Source organism: Podarcis gaigeae (assembly GCF_964106915.1).
Source record: "Podarcis gaigeae genome assembly, chromosome: 11".
Lineage (NCBI taxonomy): Eukaryota > Metazoa > Chordata > Lepidosauria > Squamata > Lacertidae > Podarcis > Podarcis gaigeae.
Window position 1 is genome coordinate 15,094,250 of NC_139687.1, and position 24,302 is coordinate 15,118,551.

Here is a 24,302-nt window from a genome sequence, read left to right on the forward strand (position 1 = left end):
GTTTGGAAAACTCAGCAGTGGCCAGAGGATTGGAGAAGATCAGTCTACATCCCAATCCCAAAGAAGGGCAGTGCCAAAGAATGCTCCAACTACCGCACAATTGCACTCATTTCACACGCTAGCAAGGTTATGCTTAAAATTCTACAAGGAAGGCTCAAGCAGTATGTGGACCGAGAACTCCCAGAAGTGCAAGCTGGATTTAGAAGAGGCAGAGGAACCAGAGACCAAATTGCAAACATGCGCTGGATTATGGAGAAAGCTAGAGAGTTCCAGAAAGACATCTACTTCTGCTTCATTGACTATGCAAAAGCCTTTGTCTGTGTCGACCACAGCAAACTATGGCAAGTTCTTAAAGAAATGGGAGTGCCTGATCACCTCATCTGTCTCCTGAGAAATCTCTATGTGGGACAAGAAGCTACAGTTAGAACTGGATATGGAACAACTGATTGGTTCAAAATTGGGAAAGGAGTACGGCAAGGCTGTATATTGTCTCCCTGCTTATTTAACTTATATGCAGAATTCATCATGAGAAAGGCTGGGCTGGATGAATCCCAAGCCGGAATTAAGATTGCTGGAAGAAATATCAACAACCTCAGATATGCAGATGACACAACCTTGATGGCAGAAAGTGAGGAGGAATTAAAGAACCTTTTAATGAGGGTGAAAGAGGAGAGCGCAAAATATGGTCTGAAGCTCAACATCAAAAAAACGAAGATCATGACCACTGAGTCCATCACCTCCTGGCAAATAGAAGGGGAAGAAATGGAGGCAGTGAGAGATTTTACTTTCTTGGGCTCAATGATCACTGCAGATGGTGACAGCAGCCACGAAATTAAAAGACGCCTGCTCCTTGGGAGAAAGGCGATGGCAAACCTAGACAGCATCTTAAAAAGCAGAGACATCACCTTGCCAACAAAGGTCCGTATAGTTAAAGCCATGGTTTTCCCAGTAGTGACGTATGGAAGTGAGAGCTGGACCATAAAGAAGGCAGATCGCCGAAGAATTGATGCTTTTGAATTATGGTGCTGGAGGAGACTCTTGAGAGTCCCATGGAGTGCAAGAAGATCAAACGCATCCATTCTTAAGGAAATTAGCCCTGAGTGCTCACTGGAAGGACAGATCGTGAAGCTGAGGCTCCAATACCTTGGCTACCTCATGAGAAGAGAAGACTCCCTGGAAAAGACCCTGATGTTGGGAAAGATTGAGGGCACAAGAAGAAGGGGACGACAGAGGACGAGATGGTTGGACAGTGTTCTCGAAGCTACAAACATGAGTCTGACCAAACTGTGGGAGGCAGTGGAAGACAGGCGTGCCTGGCGTGCTCTAGTCCATGGGGTCACGAAGAGTCGGACACGACTAAACGACTAAACAACAACAACCAGCCTAATAAGTTAGCACAATATAGACATAACCCAAGCAAACTAAAGCACTTTTAAAGATTATTGGTTCCAGTGAGAAGTTAATCACATGGCTAGCTCTCAATGAGATTTTCTTGGAAACAAATATGTATAAGCCTTTCCTAACTTAAATTTAGATGTGCAAACTACTTATGACGTCAAATAGACTTAGACTTCTTAGTGAAACATTTGAGTACATTCAGGTTAATATTAATGCTTACTCCTTCCTGTGGTATGGATAAGATTGCATACCATGCTTCAATTTTTGTAAACTTTTAACAGCCGTTAATTGTTCTCTTGACATTACTTCAACATTTTTCTTTTAACTTTCTTTGGCTAGCACCGCAATTTACAACATGTTAAAAATTCCTGGAATGTCCTATCTCAGTTGCCCTATAAATACACTGGGAGAAGATTTGTTACTTCGTACTTGTTTGCCTTCTGTCTAATCCTTACAAGTGATCTATTTAAATTCCAAATTCAACCTTCCACTTTTAACTATTAATCTGTCACATTCTCAGAAAAGGAAAATCACAGGTACTGATCTGAAGTAACCATAATCTTAAACCAATGGTGCTACAGCTGTTATAATACAAGATTATGCCCCACTATACTTTATGTTAACAATTTACATTAGCATTTGGTAATCTTTCTTCTTGCAGTTCTTGCTTTCAAAATAATAACATTCATATCACTGTTGACATAGTCATCATTTATACTTAGAAAATATCTGATTGTGTTTTTATTAAAGGTATATCAATGCAATGGAGAGCATTGCTCATTCTTTAAAAAAATACACAGTATAGACAAGATCAGGGGTCAGCAAACTTTTTCAGTAGGGGGCCGGTCCACTGTCACTCAGATCTTGGGGGGGGGGGGGGCCAGGCTATATTTTTTTGCAGGGGGACGGACGAATTCCTATGCCCCACAAATAACACAGAGATGCATTTTAAATAAAAGCACACATTCTACTCATGTAAAAACACGCTGATTCCTGGACCGTCCACGGACCAGATTTAGAAGGCGATTGGGCCGGATCCGGCCCCCAGGCCTTAGTTTGCCTACCCATGGACAAGATCAAGAAGTCCAAAGAAACTGCAACCAACTTCCAACCAAACTTTTAACTTGACTTGTTGAATACTTTCATTACTGTCCTTCCCAAAGCGTACAGAAATCTCGCTTCAATGTACGTGATTGGACTAAATGGCTGTGATCCAGAGGGTTATTTAGGTATGCTCCCTTTCCTTCCCCACTTTGACAAGTAGACCCACAAGCCATATAACAAACTGCTTTTGAAACCCTCCTCAGTTTCAGGGCAATTGCCATGTGGCATAAGAAGCTGCCATATGATGAATATTGGCAAAACTCCTTTGGCTGCACAGAGCCAACTACACTCTTGTTTCAAACCCAGGCAATGTCATTTAGACCTCCTAAAATTTACAGTTCTAGGATTCCATGAATATGTTTCTGTATGAAGACCAGTATGCAGTTTTAATTCACCCCAAATTGGTACCCTTAATGATTTTTCTGTTTGTCACCTCTGGTGCTTGCTAAAATTAAGGTCTTGTTCCGAGTTTACGTACATCAAGTGCACTGAAAGGCACCATATCTTTTATCACTAAATATTATGTATCCTACGGATTCACTTTGAATGGAAAAAAACACATTCCAGATAATGCTTAATAACTGTAGTTTTTCTTTGGATATTGAATTGAGAACCCTTTTTGATTGAAATGAAAAAAATAATAATATGAAGATAAAGGTCTAATCTAATGCAGTTTCACCTAAGGTTCTGGATATGCATATCAATGAAAATATGTATTTCAAAATGTGGAACTTGATTTAAATAAATTATTTAATGTGCATCTTTTCTTGATTTAAATCAATCCACCCCAATTCATCATAACATGTGAGCTAAACAATGAGTGACAGGACCTCATTGCTCCAAGGGCTTCCTCTCCTGTAGCTCGCATCACTGATTGGTAGGACAAGGAGATGAGCTAGCCAATAGGAAAGAGAAGAAATGGAGACAGTGTGATGAGACATGGAGCACCAACAACTCTTTTGTCTCTTACGATGCCTAGGTTAGTCCTAACTAGTCACTGAAAGCAATGGAGCGGTATATAATTAAGTTGCATCAATGTCAAAATGCTTAGCCTTGGTCAACTTGCTAGAGTACCAAACACGTCATCATTATGCATTTTAACTGCCTATAAGCATTCATCCCCACATAATCAAGCTTCCACAACTCCCTATAGTGCTGTATTTTAAAGGCATTATTGTTATTTGTTTGTTTGTTTGTTTGTTTGTTTGTTTGTTTCACTTACCAACAGTATCACATGGTTCATCTTTATGTACACAGAAATCCTTCCTAAAATTGGGAGGGAAAAGAAGACAAAGCCTTAAGACAATTGTGCTGTCAGATGCTCATTTATGCAAATTTTAACCGCTTAATAAATGACAAGGCTCCTCTGTTTCAAAAAAGAACACGTGAAGGAAATCCTGAAATTATCAAATGACACTTGAACTTTAAATCTACAATTTATTTCCCATTTAAAGTGTATGTGGCATCAGGTTGATTAGTTATCTTCCTTAATCATCTGAAATTCACAGATTTGTCAGATTTTTCATCCCCTACTGAAACTAAAGAGACTTCCACATGGGTACTTATCCTGAGATCAGTGCTGTTCATGAATGCCATCTCTGGGCACAGGAGGGGAAAGAGATCTACTTTCCATGGTTTCCTTGATGTGTTGAGAACCTTGTTGTACTCAAGCAGGGGAATTAGGGAAGACACCACAGGGGTCCAACTGTGCTGTTTTCAGGTCACTTAGATTGTCATTCATTTTTAAAAGATTACAGTCACGGAAATATTCCAGACTGGAGTATTCTCCCTAATGGGATCATAGTCTTGCATTTAAGCCCCAAACAACATGACTCTACAACAGTGTTTCCCAAACTTGGGTCTCCAACTGCTTTTGGACTACAATTCCCATCATCTCTGACTACAGGTCTTGCTAGCTAGAGGTGATGGGAGTTGCAATCCAAAAACAGCTGAAGACCCAAGTTGGGGAAACACTGTTCTGCAATAATAAAAAAGAGGTTACAAAAGGTAAGTATACAATTAAATATGGAAGTGTTCCCTGTTTCTAACCACTATGATAATCTCAACATACAGGTGACTCTCAATTTATGCTGGGGTTACATTCAACTCTGGCCTTTTCAACTCTGGCTCCGGCCTGGTGGAACGCTCTGCCTCATGAGACCAGGGCTCTGCAGGATCTGATTTCTTTCCGCAGGGCCTGTAAGACAGAGTTGTTCCACCTGGCCTTTGGCTTGGAGCCAATTTGATTCCCTCCCTCTCTTTCTTTTTTCCTTTCCTTCTCCTCCTGCGATGAGGCTATATTTTAATATTTTAATGTTTCAATATTTTAATGTTGTATTTTAATTTTGTTTTTAAGTTGTAATCATTCAACTTGTTTTTATTATTGCTTGTAAGCCGCTCTGAGCCCGGCCTTGGCTGGGGAGGGCGGGGTATAAATAAAAATTATTATTATTATTATTCCAGGAATAGTGTCTACAGCCAAAATCGTATATACGACTCAGCTATACTGCTGCACAGAAAACGTTTTAAGTGTGTTGTAAAGTGTATTATACAAATGTGACACTAGATGGTGATGGTGAGCTATGGAGAATTTGATATATTTTTCAAAACGTTTTTTAAAAAAATGCATTTTCACAACTTCTTTTATATGTGTGTAGATTCCACCATAGTCAAAGCACATTGGGTTAAATAATAAGATTGACAAAGTCTTTTTCCATGAACACCTGCCCCCTTCATTTCTTTTTTTTAAAACTTGCCAAACATGTAAACATGTGCACAAGTTAAATCGCGTAGGCTGCAAGTTAGCTGTACAAGATTACAATATGCCAGTATCTGCACTACAAGAGATGAATTATGTGTTAAGGCTGATGCAAACATATTAGCAGTTAGACATAGGGTTTAATGTTTGTGAATCTGGAGGGGGGAAGCCTGTGGGTGTTATGAATGCACTTACATAACTGCTCTTAAGGTTAATATCTGTTTAAAGAAAGAGAAAGAGGAGAACAAATGTAAAATATAACAAGGCACAAATAGAATGGAAGTTGTACTTTGTCAAAAATAAAATTGAGATTTGTATATGCACACCCTAATCAGTAGAATATATGTGGGCTGAGATGCTTTCATTCAGCTGATTTCTATCCTGGTTGAAGTAAACTTCCAAAAGTTTAATTATGAGAGTTTGGGGAAATAGAACTCTTAAGTCTTGGCAACAGTGAAGTACAATTGCATCCTGGTCAATGAGACAAATGTAAAACATTCCCTAATTTCCAAGAATAAGAACTGTATTCCTTGGAGACTAGGCTGCCCAGTAAAGGTTTATGATACTCCAGATACACCTATAAACAATTCATTATTTATTTGTGTCCTCATTTCTACTTAGGGAAGTTGCAGGAGGGTCATCATGTAGCATCTGAATCTACAGAATGGATTGCAGCGTTGCTCTAGCAATTATTTTTTCAAATTCTTTAAGTGACTTTATTATTAATTAACGCCACTAAAATCTTAGTGGGCCAATGGTACAAAATGTACTGGAAAGGCTAAAAACACATTTAAATGCACATTTAATTTAAACACGTAAAGGAAACCATTGGTAAGTATGTTCCTGCAAGAAGTATATAAAAGCATGAACACGATTTATATGGCCAAATTTGCCTTATATTCTGTGTCCTGTTTCCCCTCGAACTTGATTAACGCTAGCTCCCCCCCCAAACTCTGTCTCCCCACTCGGTTTCACAGAGCCCCTCTCATCCAAAATCTTCTTCCCTTCTTCCCCCCAATGCCAGCCCCTCAATTTCTGGCCTCCCGCCTTTTGTGGAAAGCTTACAAGCAATGGCTCTTCGTGGTAGGCTGGGTGATTTTCTTATCAGTAAATGTGTCTGTGAAGAAGGAAGCCAGCCTACAATCTGGAGCATTTCCCCTCTCTATCCCACTTCTCTTTCCAAAAGAGATCAGTTCTATCAGTTGTTCCCAGTCCCTAAAATTAAAGATGGGAGTAAACCAAGCTCAGCATTGAAGTAACATCTGAGCTGTCAGATTTTATTGTCTTCCTGTGAGTGGATCTTTATGCTCCAAATGCTTTCTTTTTCTATGCAAGCCTATAGGGCTTGAGGACTGAATCAATCTCTGAAACAACTGCTATCACTCAGCACAAGTGTCAACACATATGCTCGCAGTTCAGCACTGTGGTAATAAATGAGCCTTCCTCAACTTCCACCAACCCCAGGAAGCATAGTCAATAGTCAGGGATGATGGAAATTGGAGTCCAAAACCCCTGAAAGTCACCAGGTTGGGGAAGTCTGTAAAGGTAAGTTGAAATAACACATTATTCTGTTCTAACTCCCATCTCATTGAGTAACCAACTAGGTATCTCCAACCCCTTGAAAGATTCCATCAATGGTGTCTCCGGAATTTTTTTGCACATCACCTGGGAAGACAGGCGAACTAATGCCAGTGTACAGGAAGAAGCAAAGTTCGCTAGTGTCAAAGCAATGATTCTTCAACATTGACTTCGTTGGACTGGTCATGTTGTGCAGATGCCTGATTATCGTCTTCCTAAGCAACTACTCTATTCAAAACTTTAAAATGGAAAGCGTAATGCCAGTGGTCAACAAAAGAGGTTCAAAGACTGTCTCAAGTCAAATCTAAAAAAATGTAGTATAAACACCGACAACTGGGAAACACTGGCCTGCAAGCGCTCCAATTGGAGAACAGCCTTTACCAAAGGTGTCATGGACTTTGAAGACACTCGAACTCAGGACGAAAGAGAGAAACATGCTAAGAGGAAGGCATGCTTGGTAAACCCTCGTCGTGATCAATTCCCACTCGGAAACCTCTGTCCCCACTGTGGAAGGGCATGTGGATCCATAATTCGCCTACACAGTCACTTACAGACTCAATGTTAAAACCGTGTTTATGGAAGACAATCTTACTCGGCTACGAGTGATTGCCAAAGAAGAAAGATTTGTCTAGAACTGTACTGCATATTCCATCTGGAAGTCACAATTAGGGATACTTTGGTATCTTCTATTATCAGGTCAAGCAATCATAATTTGCAAGTGATTTACCAAGCTTATAACAGTCCTTCAAGTGGGAGCAAAATCTAACTTTTAAGAGATTTTACGGCAGTTTTCTGAAGCTTAAATGAGGTGACTAATGGCAAAAAAGAATCTGAGGCAAGAATGGGCAACTGCTAGTCTGTCATTTCCATAAATTACACTTTACTCATAAACTAAAACCTATTAAATACAGCCCTAGAAGAGGTCCTTAGGGTAATGCAAAGCCTAAATATTCAGCTACTCCATATAAAGCCTACTATTATACAGGAATCTCTTCAAAGAAACATATAAAACAGGCAGGTATGGAAAGGGTGAGATGCATAGCAAATGACAAAGAAATATGGCAGGAAAGGATGGTACAGGAAAATCTCACGTGTACTTAATATTAAACCTTCCAGAACTACGTCTTTCTGCTCAGCCCAGATACGATGTGTCTTAACTCTAGTAGTCAGGTGCCAGTATGCTAAGAATACTGGAATGCTTCTGTTCTGTCCTTTGAGATGTTCCTTCATGATTCTGCAAGCCTGTTTCCCTTCTAATTCTCCTCACATAAACAGCCATAGATGTACAAATACTGCAGGCATCCAAATATCTAAGTCAGTTCTTTCTTTTTTAAAACAAAAAAACAAGATAGTGTAGAAGACATCTTGTTTCTCCATCACACCTGAGGAAGGGGAACACTAAACACTGTGGGCTTAAGTGGTTCCTGTTCATCTTTTGAGGTGTTTCCCACCCACCCCTTCATTCCTGCATCTGATGCCTTTCTCTTTTTTTTGCCTATTTGCCTCATTTTGGGGATTTCCATCACCGATCAACTCATCAGAGTGCCTGCAGAATGCTGCATGAGGTTCCCGGCCATTAACAAAAGGGACAAAAACGTGCAACTTACCTCGTGATTAATATGGCTGCGTCTACTGGTGACACATCTTCACCCCAGCTTGTTGACATCTCTAAATGGATGTCATTTTTCTTACCAAATTCTTCATGTTGCCATTTGCAGAAACTCTCCAGCATTTTTTCACCATGATGTCCAATATACATGTCAGCCTAAAAGGTGTAATGTTTCACTTGTTGTAACATATGTATCTACACGGCTTTTTAAAGCAAAAGAGTGTGTGTGTGTGTTTTAAAGACTTCTAAAAACATATAATAGAGAATTTTGTTGTTCCTTAAATATTCAAATATTGGTTGCTATTCCACAATCAATATTAAAACATCTATTTCATTGCAACAACCATAATGTTTCCCCTTCCAGCTGACTACAAACATGTGTAATTAAAAGTCTGACTCATCTAAACTTTAGATTCTCTAAATATTTTTGTTTGCATCAGGGAATTTGGATAAACAGAATCATACTGTTTACAGAGCTGTTTGACCTGAATTACATATTTGTGACTTAAAAGACACATACACAAAATGTTCTACACACCTTCATACAGCTTCAGAGATTTAAGAGCATCTTCCCTTAACATTAACCTTAAAATAATATCCTCATGTTGTTTCGTAGAGCCAGGCTGTAATTGTGTTTGTTTCAGCAAAGGAAGACCTCACTATCTTCCTCACATTATTTTACCAATCCCCACTGTGTTTTTGAAGCTGCTCATGACATTGAAATAGCTGAGGAAACCTACTCAGGTGAAAGCTTTTGTGTTTGTGATTGATGGCACACATAGCTCTGTCGGTAGAGCACGAGACTCATAATCTCAGAGTCATGGGTTTGAACCTCATGTTGGCCGAAAGCCTCCTGCATTGCACAGGGTTTCAACCACAATTCTATGATTCTATGAATGGAGGTTTCCAAACATAATTTGTAAAGTAAAGGTAAAGGGACCCCTGACCATTAGGTCCAGTCATGGCCGACTCTGGGGTTGCGGTGCTCATCTCGCTTTCTTGGCCGAGGGAGCCGGCATACAGCTTCCGGGTCATGTGGACAGCATGACTAAGCCGCTTCTGGCGAACCAGAGCAGCGCACGGAAACGCCGTTTACCTTCTCGCCAGAATGGTACCTATTGATCTACTTGCACTTTGACGTGCTTTTGAACTGCTAGGTTGGCAGGAGCAGGGACCGAGCAACGGGAGCTCACCCCGTCCCGGGGATTCGAACCGCCAACCTTCTGATCGGCAAGTCCTAGGCTCTGTGGTTTAACCCACAGCACCACCCGCGTCCCGCATAATTTGTAGTAAGTACCAATAACTAGGCACAAGGCACAACTTGCTGCCATTAAGCAGGGGGACAATTTAGTGTGCCACCAGACAGAACGGCTACAAGGAGCTGCCCCATTCCCTTTTGAGCACCTCCGCTAAAAGTGGAGAGATGTTTTTCACTGCTTGTGTCCTCCCTCATCATTTCCACCCAACCTTATAATTTAAGAGTGTGTGTCCTTTATCTGTACAGATGTCTATTCTAAATAATAATAATAATACATATAATGCAGGTTAATTATGTGTCCAGGGCAGCTGTCTACCAGCTCCACCTGGTACGCAGGCTGAGACCCTACCTGCCCGCAGACTGTCTCGCAGAGGGGTGCATGCTCTAGTTATCTCCCGCTTGGACTACTGCAATGCGCTCTACGTGGGGCTACCTTTGAATGTGACCTGAAAACTGCAATTAATCCAGAATGCGGCAGCTAGACTGGTGACTGGGAGTGGCCGCCAGGACCACATAACACCGGTCTTGAAAGACCTACATTGGCTCCCAGTACATTTCCGAGCACCATTCAAAGTGTTGGTGCTGACCTTTAAAGCCCTAAACGGCCTCGGTCCTGTATACCCGAAGGAGCATCTCCACCCCCATCGTTCAGCCCGGACACTGAGATCCAGCACCAAGGGCCTTCTGGCGGTTCCCTCATTGCGAGAAGTGAGGTTACAGGGAACCAGACAGAGGGCCTTCTCGGTAGTGGTGCCCACCCTGTGGAACACCCTCCCTTCAGATGTGAAGGAAATAAGCAGTTATCCTATCTTTAAAAGACATCTGAAGGCAGCCCTGTTTAGGGAAGTTTTTAATATTTAATGCTGTATTGTTTTTAACACTTGATTGGGAGCCACCCAGAGTGGCTGGGGAAATTCAGCCAGATGGGCAGGGTATAAATTATTATTATTATTATTATTATTATTATTATTATTATTATTACATGGAAAAGGTAAATGCAGTACTTTCTTACTGGAGTCTCATGAAGCAAAACAAGCTTAGTCACTCGAAGGTTCACTCGAATCCCAAGGCTCTTGTGTTGGAAAAGATTGAACACCTAAAATAAAATGGATTAAAATAACATTTCAGAATTGTAAAATGAAAATCACAAATCTGCTTTGGCAGTCTGACGAGTTCCAAGTGTTTTATACAACAATTTTATATAACAATTGGGTCTGGGCAATACACAAACACGGTCTCCATGTTCGGAACAACTTCATCATCTTTTTTTAGGGGGGTGGGCAGAAAGCTCATCTTCATTTGCACAGAAAGGTCAACTTTCTTTGATGGAATTAGACGCTCATGTTCACATCCAAGCACACAGAGCACTTTATGTAAGTGAGAGTGGAACATACTGTTGACTCCTTAATATTTTTTTACTGAATGTTCAAGGAATATCATAGTGTACTAATGTAAGAAGGCTAGGCTGTGGCGAAAGCAGCAGTGTTACATCTCACAAGACATCTATGGAAGCCTAACGAGAAGGGCCAAAAAGCTTGAGTCTAAACTGGAGATGGGAGCTTGGGTCAGATCCTGCGCCTTCGTAAGAGTACTAATCAGGACTCTGACCCACACTAGGATCCCACCTTCCAATCCTAATGACTTATACAATTAAGCTATGTTCTGCGCTTTACTGAACCTTCAAGCTAATTTAAATTGACGGTAGCCTAGACCAACTGGGATAAATGGCATCCATTAACTTACATTCATAGTTTGCAATGGGTATGACTTAGTTGGCGATCACCCAGCGTATTATCTTTACAGAAAATCTCAACGTTCCCTACCATATTTAGAATCGTTAGGATAAATCGTCTAGCTGCATCTGCCCCGTGATAGGATATCATAGCCGGATCTGCAACAACTACAGTCTCCACATTATATTCTTGAGGTAATTTATAGGAATATCTTTTTCCACGTCCGCTTTCTGTTCCTTTTTGGCTCTTGGGTAGTCTTTTCTCTGCAACAGAAACAAGTAGTAGACAAATGATCGCGTAAAGATGCTTTATACTGAGTTATGCTATTGGACCATCTCTATCTGGAGATGCTAGAGTTCTTCTGCATCTAAATATATGCTCTATGATTGACAGAAAGGCATCCTAGCCATTTTTAGCAAAAAAATGTTTCACTGGGATACATGTTTTATGGCTTTTGTTCAAACCTCTAGTGATTATCAACTTATCAATGAAATATTTTCCAACCATGGCTTATACAATGCTAATGAATATAACGTTACACTTCCTGCTCAGGGCCGGATTTAGGTTTGATGAGGCCCTAAGCTACTGAAGGTAATGGAACCCTTTATATGTCCAGTTGTCCTTTGTCAACAATAAATTGTCACTGTTTTTTGTGTTGAATATATGCTATATGGTAATTTATGGACCTAATAGCTCCATAAATGGGATGCGGGTGGTACTGTGGTCAAAACCACAGAGTCTAGGGCTTGGCGATCAGAAAGTTGACGGTTCGAATCCCCACGACGGGGTGAGCTCCCATTGCTCGGTCCCAGCTCCTGCTCACCTAGCAGTTTGAAAGCACATCAAAGTGCAAGTAGATAAATAGGTGGGAAGGTAAACAGCGTTTCCGTGTGCTGCTCTGGTTCGCCAGAAGCAACTTAGTCATGCTGGCCACATGACCCGGAAGCTGTCTGCGGACAAATGCCGGCTCCATCGGCCAGTAAAGCGAGACGAGCGCCGCAACCCCAGAGTCATTCGCGAATGGACTTAACTGTCAGGGGTACCTTTACTTTTATCTTTAATAGCTCCATACGCAACACAAAACCCTGTTGCTGTGTGTAGGTTTATTTTATTTTTTATCTTAAATTTTGGAAATGTACATTCAGGTTTTTTCCCCTTTAATTTTTTTTGGGGGGCCCCAAGAAAGTGGGGCCTTAAGCTATAGCTTGTTTAGCTTATACATAAATCCGGCACTGTTCTTGCTCTAAACTTTTAGAGTAACTGGCATGTCTGCTCATTCTAGTCATGCTCATATGTCCAACAGATAACCGACTGGCCTCAACAATCAATTAACTGCTTAGCACAAGTTGCATAGCATTTGATGGGTTTATGCTGCTTCACATTTCTCTGGTTTTTAGTGCTGCTAACTTTGCTCTATAGCAGATTCCCCTGAACTAAGACTAATGAGGCACACATAGTTCACTTAATATTTTTTACTGTAGAAGCAGGAATATACTGTAGATTTAGGAGCAACATGCTTCCACAAGCTCAAAATTCAGAAGCTACACGTATATTTTTCATCATTAATTCAACCTCAGCTCTGTGAATCAATCACAGCTCCCTAAAATGTATTTCTACAGCATCTGTGAAGTTAAATAAAAAACGTGGGAGGTGGATTCTCATGTTGCAAGTACACACTAAATTATAATTTCTATTCCAAAATAGGAATAATAAGTATTTCAAATCTCATCTTTATTTTTCTTAGTCATGGAATGCAATAAAATAATCAAAATTGCTTTCCTAGGAACTGGCAAGAAACATTTATGGACAATAACTTAAAAACTGTTCAGAAGAAGGATGGAGAATGCTAATAAAACAATATGGCGCTTTCATCTCTCCCCCCTCCCCCCCCTCCAACTTGCAGATATAAAAGAATCACAGTTCAGTAGTTAAGCTTGCGGGGGGGGGGGGGGAATGCTTAAAAACTAAAGAAAATGTCCCTATGTAATAAAATGTTAGTGAAAATACTTTCATTCTATCCCTTCTGCAAGTCTATTAATGTTGGTATTTCTGAGTACTTTGCACTGGGTTTTAATTTTATTTTTTTAATTTACAACAAAAAGGCTATTATGTATACAACTGTCACATTTAATAGCCTTCTTCCATTTCAAGAGATGACTGGTTCCAGCAACATTCTCTGCTTAAAATTGCTCTACTTCCCCCTTTGGTCTCTCAGTAGGAATCCTAGAAAGCTGAAGAGCCTCTTTAAATGCAACCAATGCCTACGGAGGAACTGCAAAAACAGACCACACAGATGAGGAAGAAAACAAAAAAGGGTCTGTGTGTGGGAGTCTTTCAAAACGCACACACAAAATAATCAAAAACAATGATAGCTCCTAAAGATGTTATTAGGAGCTAAACACACGGAAAGATGGAAACTGCTGTCATTTGCTTTGGGCAAAAGAATGAAAGGGTAAAATAAATGTTTTTTAAACTGCTCAAGGTGAGGGTCCACAGACAGGGAAACATAAGTGGGTTGTGTCCATACCTGCCACTTCTGAAAATCCAGGAGAAGGAGAAAGAGTCTCTTATCCCCACGATTTCATTCATAACAACAGTAGTATTAGTAATAATAAATGACATGGGGGATGAAGCACACATTTTGATATCATCATTCATTCAGATAATATTGCCAACATAAGCAAGAAAGAGCAAAACCCACGTAAATCGATTCAAATCTTGACGCTCTGAGGCTGAACAAGATTGAACCGTTACAATATTCTGTTTAAAATGCTAATTTTCATTTAGCTTATTTTACAAAGTGTGCATGTGATGAATCTAAGGTTTTGTCCACACCAGTGTGTGTTTGCATGCCCATTTAATTTGTCTAGTCCAGGCATGTCCAATAGGTAGATCGATTTCTACTGGCAGATCATGGGGTGTCCTGGTAGGTCCTGGTAGATCTTTGGCTCCTCAGTGATCTCCCCCCCCAAAAAAAGGGGGGGGGGAAATAACTTTGGCTTCCTAAAAAAAGCTCAGCAACTTTGGTCCATCCAACGACAATGGGTAGATCACTGTCATTTTCTTATACTGTGAGTGGATCGCAGTCTATTGGGAGTTGGACAACCCTGGTTACATCATTACCCTTAAACAACACCAATCTTGATGCTTTCCCCTGTAAATTCAGGTTTACCCGATACAGGGTTAATCCAATAGATTGGGGGGGGGATTAGGATCCAAACTGCTCCACTTAGGGTCACAGATGATTGGGGGGGGGGGGTTGGATGGGTAGATTAACTGTCTACTACTTCCCTTTCCATGCCCACAAATTCATTTCTTTCCCGCTAATCTCATAACTATTTCCGGTATGCTCCTATTCTGAGACATTTTTTACCTTTTGATCTCGCAGTATTGCACAAAACTAGAAAACCACAGAAGCATTAAAAAATATAATCTATGCAGGATATGTGTAGGGGGGGGGGTGAATTGTGTGCTGACAATTTACAATTGCTTCAGTTTCTTTTCCGGTGTGTTAGTAAGTGCAACATCAAGAGTGAGCCATATTCTTTTGATCACTCAGATTTGCACAAAACTCAAAATTGCACAAATTCATTTCTTTCCCGCTAATCTCATAACTATTTCCGGTATGCTCCTATTCTGAGACATTTTTTACCTTTTGATCTCGCAGTATTGCACAAAACTAGAAAACCACAGAAGCATTAAAAAATATAATCTATGCAGGATATGTGTAGGGGGGGGGGTGAATTGTGTGCTGACAATTTACAATTGCTTCAGTTTCTTTTCCGGTGTGTTAGTAAGTGCAACATCAAGAGTGAGCCATATTCTTTTGATCACTCAGATTTGCACAAAACTCAAAATTGCACAAATTTGCAATTGCCTGACTGTGTGTTTTTGCACACTTCCTGGGCAGGGATTTTTTATTTTTAAAAAAGAAAAAAGACAGAGACAGTGCATGCATGCACAGCTATCTGCACACATGCCATGTAAGTAAAAAGGTAACGGTAAAGGACCCCTGGACGGTTAAGTCCAGTCAAAGGTGACTATGGTGTTGTGGCACTCATCTCACTTTCAGGCCGAGGGAACCGGTGTTTGTCCACAGACAGCTTTCTGGGTAATGTGGCCAGCAGGACTAAACTGCTTCTGGTGCAACAGGACACCATGATGGAAACCAGAGCGCACAGAAACACCGTTTACCTTCCCGCCACAGCGGTACCTATTTATCTACTTGCACTGGCGTGCTTTCGAACTGCTAGGTTGGCAGGAGCTGGGACAGAGCAACAGGAGCCCACTCATTGAGGGGATTCGAACTGCCAACCTTTCGATCGGCAAGCCCAAGAGGCTCAGTGGTTTAGACTACAGCTCCACCTGAGCCAGTACTTAGGTGGCGTAACAGAATCAACAAATTTGAAGGAAGAGACAACACAAAATGGAATGCCTACTGGGAAACACTGAAGTTCCTCCTCATATGCAAATACAAATATATGCAGATGTTTAATCCAGTCTAATTCAAAGGGGGGTGAGGAAGTGAATTAACGGCTAGATAATGCTCAAATGTGAGCAAGCCCTAAACGAATTAACAAAGTAAGCTTAATTAACCTGGAAACAAACTAAAAACCCTGAAGTGGTTTTGCAAGAACTGTATTTTGATGCAGTGAGCTTGGCTCTTGAGCAGTTTACCAAAACCACAACATTTGAGAACCACAATGAAGAAGAGGCAGATCAGAACAAGGACAAAAAGGGAATCAGCTTTCATTGCAGAAGAGAGTGTGATCCTATCCAAAAAGTGAGTTGGCAGGTTGATTTGCGACTTGTCCTGTTAGAATCCTGGCACATCAATTCTAAACACATTTACTTGGAAACTGTCTTCAGTTAAATTTATTTCCAAGTAAAGGAGTTTCTGTTCACTGATTTTAAACAGAGACTGAGGCTCCGTGTACTTGAAAGCAAGTCTCACTAATATCAGTGTAACTCCAAGTAATATTGTGTTTAATGGGACAAACCAAATTATAGACTACTGAAATCAATGGCACTTTCTACAACTCAACAACTATGGAATAGGGCTGATTGTCATTTAAAGTAATAGTACTCAGGTAACCAGAGTAGTAGGGACGCGGGTGGCACTGTGGTCTAAAGCACCTAGAGCTTGCCAATTGGAAGGTCGGTGGTTTGAATCCCTGTGACGGGGTGAGCTCCCATTGCTCTGTCCCAGCTCCTGCCAACCTAGCAGTTGGAAAGCATGCCAGTGAAAGTAGATAAATAGGTATTGCTCTGGTGGGAAAGTACCGTATTTTTCGCCCTAGAGGACACACTTTTTCCCCTCCAAAAATGAAGGGGAAATGTGTGTGCGTCCTATGGGGCGAATGCAGGCTTTCGCTGAAGCCTGGAGAGCGAGAGGGGTTGGTGCGCACCGACCCCTCTTGCTCTCCAGGCTTCAGGAAGCTGTCCGCTAGCCGTGGGAGAGCTGAGTGAAGTTGCGCAGCTCTCCCACGGCTAGCAGAGAGCTTGCCTGCACCCAGAAGCTTGGGGCACGCTGAGCTCAGCACACCCCAGGCTTCGGGCTTCACACAGCTCTCCCACAGCTTGCGGATAACAGCCTGTTCTGGGGGCTGGGGGCTGGGGTCGGGGGAAGCTCGGGCTTCCCCTGCCCCAGCCCCACACCTGGGGGGAAAATATTTTTTTCCCTTTATTTCCCCCCCCAAAAAAAAAAACTAGGTACGCCCTATGGGCCGGTGCACCCTATGGGGCGAAAAATACGGTAAATGGCGTTTCCATGCACTGCTCTGGTTTTGCCAGAAGCAGCTTAGTCATGCTGGCCACATGACCCAGAAAAAACTGTCTGTGGAGGTGGAAAAATGGCAGCTCCCTCGGCCAGTAAAGTGAGATGAGCGCCGCAACCCCAGAGTCATTCTCGACTGAACTGTCAGGGGTCCTTTACCTTTACCTTTAACCAGAATAGTGACTAGAGATTAAGAAAAAGTTATTTGCTTCTTACAATAAGTGCCTACTGCATTAAATAGGTTAACAGGGATTACATTACCAGTAATAACACCACAGTACTGACTATGAGAAGCAGGCTTTTCAGTGGCTTTCTCAGGTATGGACCTTCTACGCCTGTAGACGCGATGCGCATGACCTGTCACAGCCAAAGTCTGATTGAGTGGTTCAATAAATATGAAGTCGTCATTCAGCTGCAAAAAACCCATCTGCAGGGGGAAACAAAAGCAACAGATACGGTGTGTTATTTAACGAGGCTCCACCATGCCACATATACAGAATAAATTTCAAATAGACCCTTAATGCTTTAAGACTTCCTGAAAGAGCCAGAAAATGCTTGTGATGATGACACGTAAGTTACATCAGTACAAGAATTCCAAACCATGATATTTTGGAGGCAGGTCCAGCAGCGCAGATATAGGCAACTTAGGTGCCAGGTCCTGTTCCATTAGCCTCTTTCTTTCCAAACGCTAAAATAAATGTCATTTACTTTGACTTAATGTGGGTGGGTGGCTATGTGCCAGTAGCAGATGCACAGTGAAATATTTAGATTTCTCAAAACATGCTTTGGAGGGCCCCAGAGGTCGTTTAAATATGTTCAGCACAATCTATACACTCGTCTTACAACATTCCACATTATCATTTATGTCTTTGTTTATTAAAATGAAGGACAGTTATTAATAAAATACTTCTGGTCAGAAAAAACACACCTAAGGCTGCTTCAAGTATTATTATTCCTTCTACATGGAAATCATCTCTGTCTTGGGGAAACAGTGCAAACTTTTTCTGCTGCCAGTACACATGCTGGGAATCCAAATCTGGGCCAGTCCTATCATCGGGCAGGATGAGGCAACCACCTCAGGGAGCAGATGCTGACGGGTGTGGTGCAGGCAGAGTTTATTTATATTATTTATAGATGTATGGCAATGTACAATTGAAACATCATAAAATTGCAATATTATAAAATACAGAATTACCTACATTCAATCAAATTAATTTCGGGGGGGGGGAGTGGAGAAACATAAATGATTTCAGCAAGCAGCAAAATATCAGAATTGTGGGAGCCTATCTGATTTCGGAGGGAACAGTGTTTCAAAGTACCGGTGACATTAAGCTGCTTTAGTCTGTATAGAAACTCAATGAATCAGAGACAATGAGGAGGGCTTTTCCAGATGGTTGAAGTGACCAAACCCAAAGAATACTCATTAATGGTTCTTCGTCATCCTGGAATAAAGTGGCAAGTGGAGTGCCACAAGCTTCTGTCTTTGGCCTGTTGTTGTCCAATGTATTTATAAACAACTTGGACAAAGAAATTGAGGGGATGCTCATCAAATTTTCAGATGACACCAAACTGGGAGGGTTAGCCAATACTAGTGAAGACAGAATCTGGATTCAAGATGACATTAACAGATTGGAGATGGGGACACCTTGCTTGCCAGTATTACAATTGAAAAGGACCTATGGTTCTTGGTAGACCACAAGCTTAGCATGAGTCAACATTGTGATGCAGCAGTAAATGTAGAAGTAACATGAGTCAACAGTGTTACGCAGAAGTAACAGTACCTGCCTTGGTCAGACCACACCTAGAATATTGTGTCCAGTTCTGGGCACCACAATTGACTAAGGATATGGACAAGCTGGAACTTGTGCAGAGGAGGGTAACCAAGATGACCAAGGGTCTGGAAACCAAGCATTATGAGGAACAGCTGAGGGAGCTGGGTATGTTTAGCTTGGAAAAGATGAGACTGATAGGAGATATGAGAGCAGGGAGCGGTCTTCCTTCCAGCACTCATGGCAGCAGCAATGTAACCTTGTCCTAGACAGTCTATGGCTTTGTACACTAAAAGTAATACCTTAATCTTATTTTGGTAGTGTACTGGCAGCCAGGCAGAGCTTTCAGCACTAGTACAATATGCTGATATGCCTGTCCAGGCAAACATCATTCCACAGCATCTTGTGCTAGTTGCAGTCTCCAAACCAATCTCAAGAGCCCCACACAGAGTGCACTGCAGCCGGCTAGAGATCACCACTGTGATTCAGCTAACCTTGTCCAGGTATGTCTGTAGCTGACATAGCAGTCAAAGCTAGAAAAAAGGACTTAGGATACCTGTGTCTCCAGTGACAGTATCAGATCTAAGAGTACTTCTAAGCTACATATCTAACCTTCCAGTTTCCTGAAGTTGGGAACTATTCACCCACAGGGCTTTTGTCTCACCAAGATTCAGCTTCAGTTTATTGGCCCTCCTCCAGCCCATCACCAACCACAGGCACTGGTCCAAAACTTACACAGCCTCACCTGATTCAGGTATTACCAAGAAGTAGAGTTGAGTGTCATCAGCATACTGATCACATACAGATTCAGTATCTGTGATCCCATAGATACTTGCCTGGGAGTAAGTTCCACTGACCTCAAAAGAAGTACTTCTGAATAAATAAGGAAGGGATTGGATTGTCACATCCAAGCCACTGCTCAATCGTTAAGCTCACTGGGTGGCCTTGTACAAATCACTGTATGTTAGGCCTAAGCTACCTCGTGGAGTCATTGAGAGGGAGAATGAGGTAATTGTAAAGCACTGAGTACTTTAAAAAAAAGATAAACAGCAACAAACATAAAAGGAGACTGCTCATTTTATATCAGGAGCACGCCTCTGTGTTTTTACAAGAATCTCATTAACGGACAAAGAAAAGTAACTTTTTATTGCTTTAGTGAAACACAACATCTGGCAATATATCAATGAAGATAAGAAACAGGTTTACAGAATCATACTTTGAAGTATTTTCTCATGAGTTACACCATCTAATGAGTTGTCATTGGAGATAAGAGAGAGACTGTGTGTGTTTATATAGGACAGGCCATTTGTTGACCACCACTTGATAGGCCTTAAATCACAGCATGCGCTGAGATGGCAGCTTACACCAAATGTGTATAGACTTTCAAACTCTGGAATGACAGGTACTGGGTCCAATCTTGCATCAAACTCAAAATCCTGACCTGAATTTCATTTCCACCCTAGTCCAGGTGTACAGCAGCTAGTTGGAGTAGTTATGCAGTGGAAGTGTTTTAAATGGCTTCCATGTGGGCATTGCACCCCTTTGCGAACCCACTCTCTGCGTGTGAGACAGCTACATTACTATCAATCTTTCAAAAAGAAGTAAACTAGTTTGTTGCCATTATATAAGCATATGCATACAGATTTTCTAACATATATAAGAGAAAAGGGAGCACATCTCAAATTACAGTTTTTCAATTCAACCACAACTAGTGAATTCTGGGGTGTTAGAATCTATATGATGTGTTAATTGTAACTGAGATAACATAGCCCAATCTTAGAGTCCTGTGTGGACTCTACACATACAGTTGTACCTTGGAAGACGAACACCTTGGGGGTCGAACGTTTTGGCTCCCGAACGCCGCAAACCGGGAAGTGAGTGTTTCAGTTTGCGGAAGTTCTTTGGAAGCAGAAGGTCCAACACGGCTTCCACAGCTTCCAATTGTGTGCAGGAAGCTCCTGCAGCCAATCGGAAGCTGTGCCTTGCTTGTAGAACGTTTTTAGAAGTTGAACGGACTTCCAGAATGGATTCCGTTCGACAACCAAGGTACGACTGTACTCTCTTTTAAAAAGATCTATGAAGTTTTGAGATACATTTGCTAATCCATTTTTTGTCCCTGCTTTTACCTTTCTGTCTCTGCCCACAAAGTTGGTAGCGGTTATCAAAACAGCTGTCTATGTATCATGAGATCATGATCAAACAGAACACCCACAAGACAAATAGCATGCAGAAAAACCAAACACACCGATGAAATAGTCAAGACTTGGCCAGCTACGATTAGATAAATAAAAGAGTCAATCATTCTGTTCCGAGTACAGCCCTCTGTCATCAACTATCTTCATTTTTGGACAGATAGAGAAATGATACCCAAATGGTAGCCAGTAATCTCTGTCTTTGATTAACTGTACTTCCTGACATACTTGCTGTGCTGGATCTGCACAACATATTTTTCTTAAAGTTCTCTGTCCACCTGCTGATGGCTTTTCTAAATTTGTTGGATGAAGAAAACGTCCTGTCTCTCATCCATGTTAACTCCCTCCTTAAAAAGTACTGTGGGATTTTTCAGCTAGTTGCACAACACAAGTTTCCAGAGAAGCGGATCCATCCCAAGTCCGTGCTGAACAAGTTCACTGTGCGATACAAAGAACACATGCTGTTACTTGAAAGGCTTCCTCATACAGTTGCTCAGTGTGATGGCTGACTGTGTAAACCAGCTGAGCGCGTGAACTGATTCATCTCATGGAGATTCTCAATGCCACAAAACAGTCTTTGCAACAGCAGATGAGGGCACAGAAATTCTCCCTGCAGTGGGAGAAATCCACCAGGAGACCCACTCTTCACATTATAAGCCTTGCCTCAAACAGCCACCACGTGACGTTTGTGACAACAAGGCTACACACATTGGATCCATTTACAAACCAGTTTCAATATGAGGGCTTGGAAACAAACCTTAGAAGAAGCAAAGTCAGAATCAGGAAAGGCGGAGGCAAAATGGGAGATAGAAAGGGAACAGAAGGAGAAAAAGACTTCTGAAGAAGATATGATCCGCTTGAAATTGCTTTGTTCAAAATATTGTTATCATTCTTGCATTTAAGTCAATGATATAATGAAGACTATGTTAGAATTAATGGTTTGCTGGGGAAGCTGGAAGGACGCTAGGATTTTTTAACCCAGGAGTCAAGGAATCTCACTGACACCTTCAGCACAGACGAACCACTGAAACAGCTTGCGTATTGAGAACCACATCGCTAGAGCACTTTCAGTTTTGAGAAAAGCAAAATGGTGAAAGATACGCAGTAAAATTGAGTCCTTGGAGTGGGGGGGGGATGCCAAAAATGATTGACTGCAACAAAAAGGAAGGTTGAATATTGGAAAGGGAAAAAAACATTCCACACAGAAAGTTACCAGATATAAACTCCTCTTGCAAATTAAAGGATATGGAACAGTGAAATACGAACGAAAGTCAACACATTGGAACTGTATTATTTGGATTAAATAAGCGGATTGGAGCAAGAACAAGTAATCAATATCTCCTAAAAATCTCCTAATATCAGAAACATGGGAAGTCAACCAAAATGTTTAATTTGGAATCTGATGATTGGCTTTTTTAATCGAATTATGATTTGGTATTGTATTAATGTGGTCTATATTGGATTGTTATTAATGAAAAATTAATTTAAAAAATTATAAAAAAGAGAACCAAGTTAGAGATATATGACTAAAGCTGCTTCAGATGCTCACAATATGACCCCTTTAAACTACACATGCTATACTTTTCTTTAGACTTCAGGTTTAGTGCTTTTCTGCACTGTGCTTTTATTCTGTGTCAATTCTTACTTTTTACAGCTAACTCCTTTGAAATCATTCATTCTTTTCAAGATAGCTTAACTTTAATTTAATGTAAGTTAAAGCTCATTTGCAGAAGATGTTATTCTTTTCACAGGACTATTTCTTAAACAGTTTATTTTTAAGTAGGCTCGGCTGTATACTTTCTTGCCAGCAATTACTCAGGGGTGCCATTGAAAATGTGTGTTAACAAAACCATGTTGAGAGACTGGAAGAAACCCAGCATACAGAATCCCAGAGCTCATCTCGAATCTATGCAAGCCCCTGATAAGTTATATACCAAAAAAAGAGTGTAGCACATTTGGACCATATATCACATTGAGATAATAATTACTAGCGCATCCTGTGTATCATTCCCAAGTACTGGAGGCTACACGGAAATAATTAAATATGATGTAAGCTGAACTTCGTAGTTAAGAACTTGGCTTTGCCCTGCAAAATAACATTCAGAAACAATTATTATTCCATATATAGCATTCTAGCCTGCAGAAAGCATGACAGATTTATATACTGCTTTTCTTCTTCTTTACTCCTGAGATGTGCATCTGGGTGTGTTCCAGTCTGAGGTAACAGAATTCAATGTAATGACAACACAGGATTCACTTAGGGAGGATTTGCAAGATACAATTACCATGAGCGCCATTTTTGAAGTTTTCAGAAAGCGATACTGTTAATCTGGACATGCATTTTCTATGTTTAAAAAAATACATGCATTGCAGAGGAGAACGTGACGACCCCTAGGAAAATGAAAAAGCTGAAAGAACCTTGTGGCATCTTTAAAAGCCAAGAGATTTATTAGCAAGTACAAGGCTTAAACCACTGAGCCTAGGGCTTGCTGATCAGAAGGTCGGCGGTTCGAATTGCCGTGATGGGGTGAGCTCCCGTTGCTCGGTCCCTGCTCCTATCAACCTAGCAGTTCGAAAGCACATCAAGTAGATAAATAGGTACTGCTCTGGCGGGAAGGTAAATGGTGTTTAGGTGCGCTGCTCTGGTTTGCTAGAAATGGCTTAGTCCTGCTGGCCACATGACCCGGAAGCTGTACGCTGGCTCCCTCGGCCAATAAAAGTGAGATGAGCGCCGCAACCCCAGGGTCGGTCACGACTGGACTTAATGGTCAGGGGTCCCTTTACCTTTACCTTACAAGGGTTGAAAAACTAGATCCTACTTAACCAGATGCACAAAACTGGGTTCTGGATAATGAAAGCTTATACCACAATGAATCTGTTAAAACTGCCACAAGACTCACTGTTGCTTTTTACTATAACAGTCCAGTCTGGCTACACCTGTCAGCCTGTGATGAACTGGAGAAATTGCAGGTGGGCAACCCTCCTGCATCATCTATAGCTGAAATTAAACAATTAAACAAATTAAACAAGCAATTATGCTATGGACACTGAAGGTGATTTTGATCAGATGGGAAGACTGAAGCACAGGATGTGATTGTGAGCCTTTCCACCACAATCACTGCACTAT

General features: G+C 41.2%; 1 protein-coding gene across 2 annotated transcripts in view; it reads right to left on the bottom strand.

The window, feature by feature from the left end:
* Positions 1–24,302, bottom strand: part of ADAMTS19 (ADAM metallopeptidase with thrombospondin type 1 motif 19) — a 126,349-nt gene that overhangs the window by 76,563 nt on the left and 25,484 nt on the right. The window contains exons 3-7 of one of the 2 annotated variants that reach the window (XM_083702219.1): positions 17,500–17,641; positions 11,529–11,701; positions 10,718–10,801; positions 8,446–8,603; positions 3,725–3,768 (exon numbers count right to left, since the gene is read on the bottom strand). In XM_083702219.1, coding sequence (XP_083558345.1) covers positions 3,725–3,768; positions 8,446–8,603; positions 10,718–10,801; positions 11,529–11,701; positions 17,500–17,641 — 601 coding nt within the window. Of the gene's footprint in view, positions 1–3,724; positions 3,769–8,445; positions 8,604–10,717; positions 10,802–11,528; positions 11,702–17,475; positions 17,642–24,302 lie in introns of both variants that reach the window. The other variant, XM_083702218.1, reaches the window with a different exon arrangement.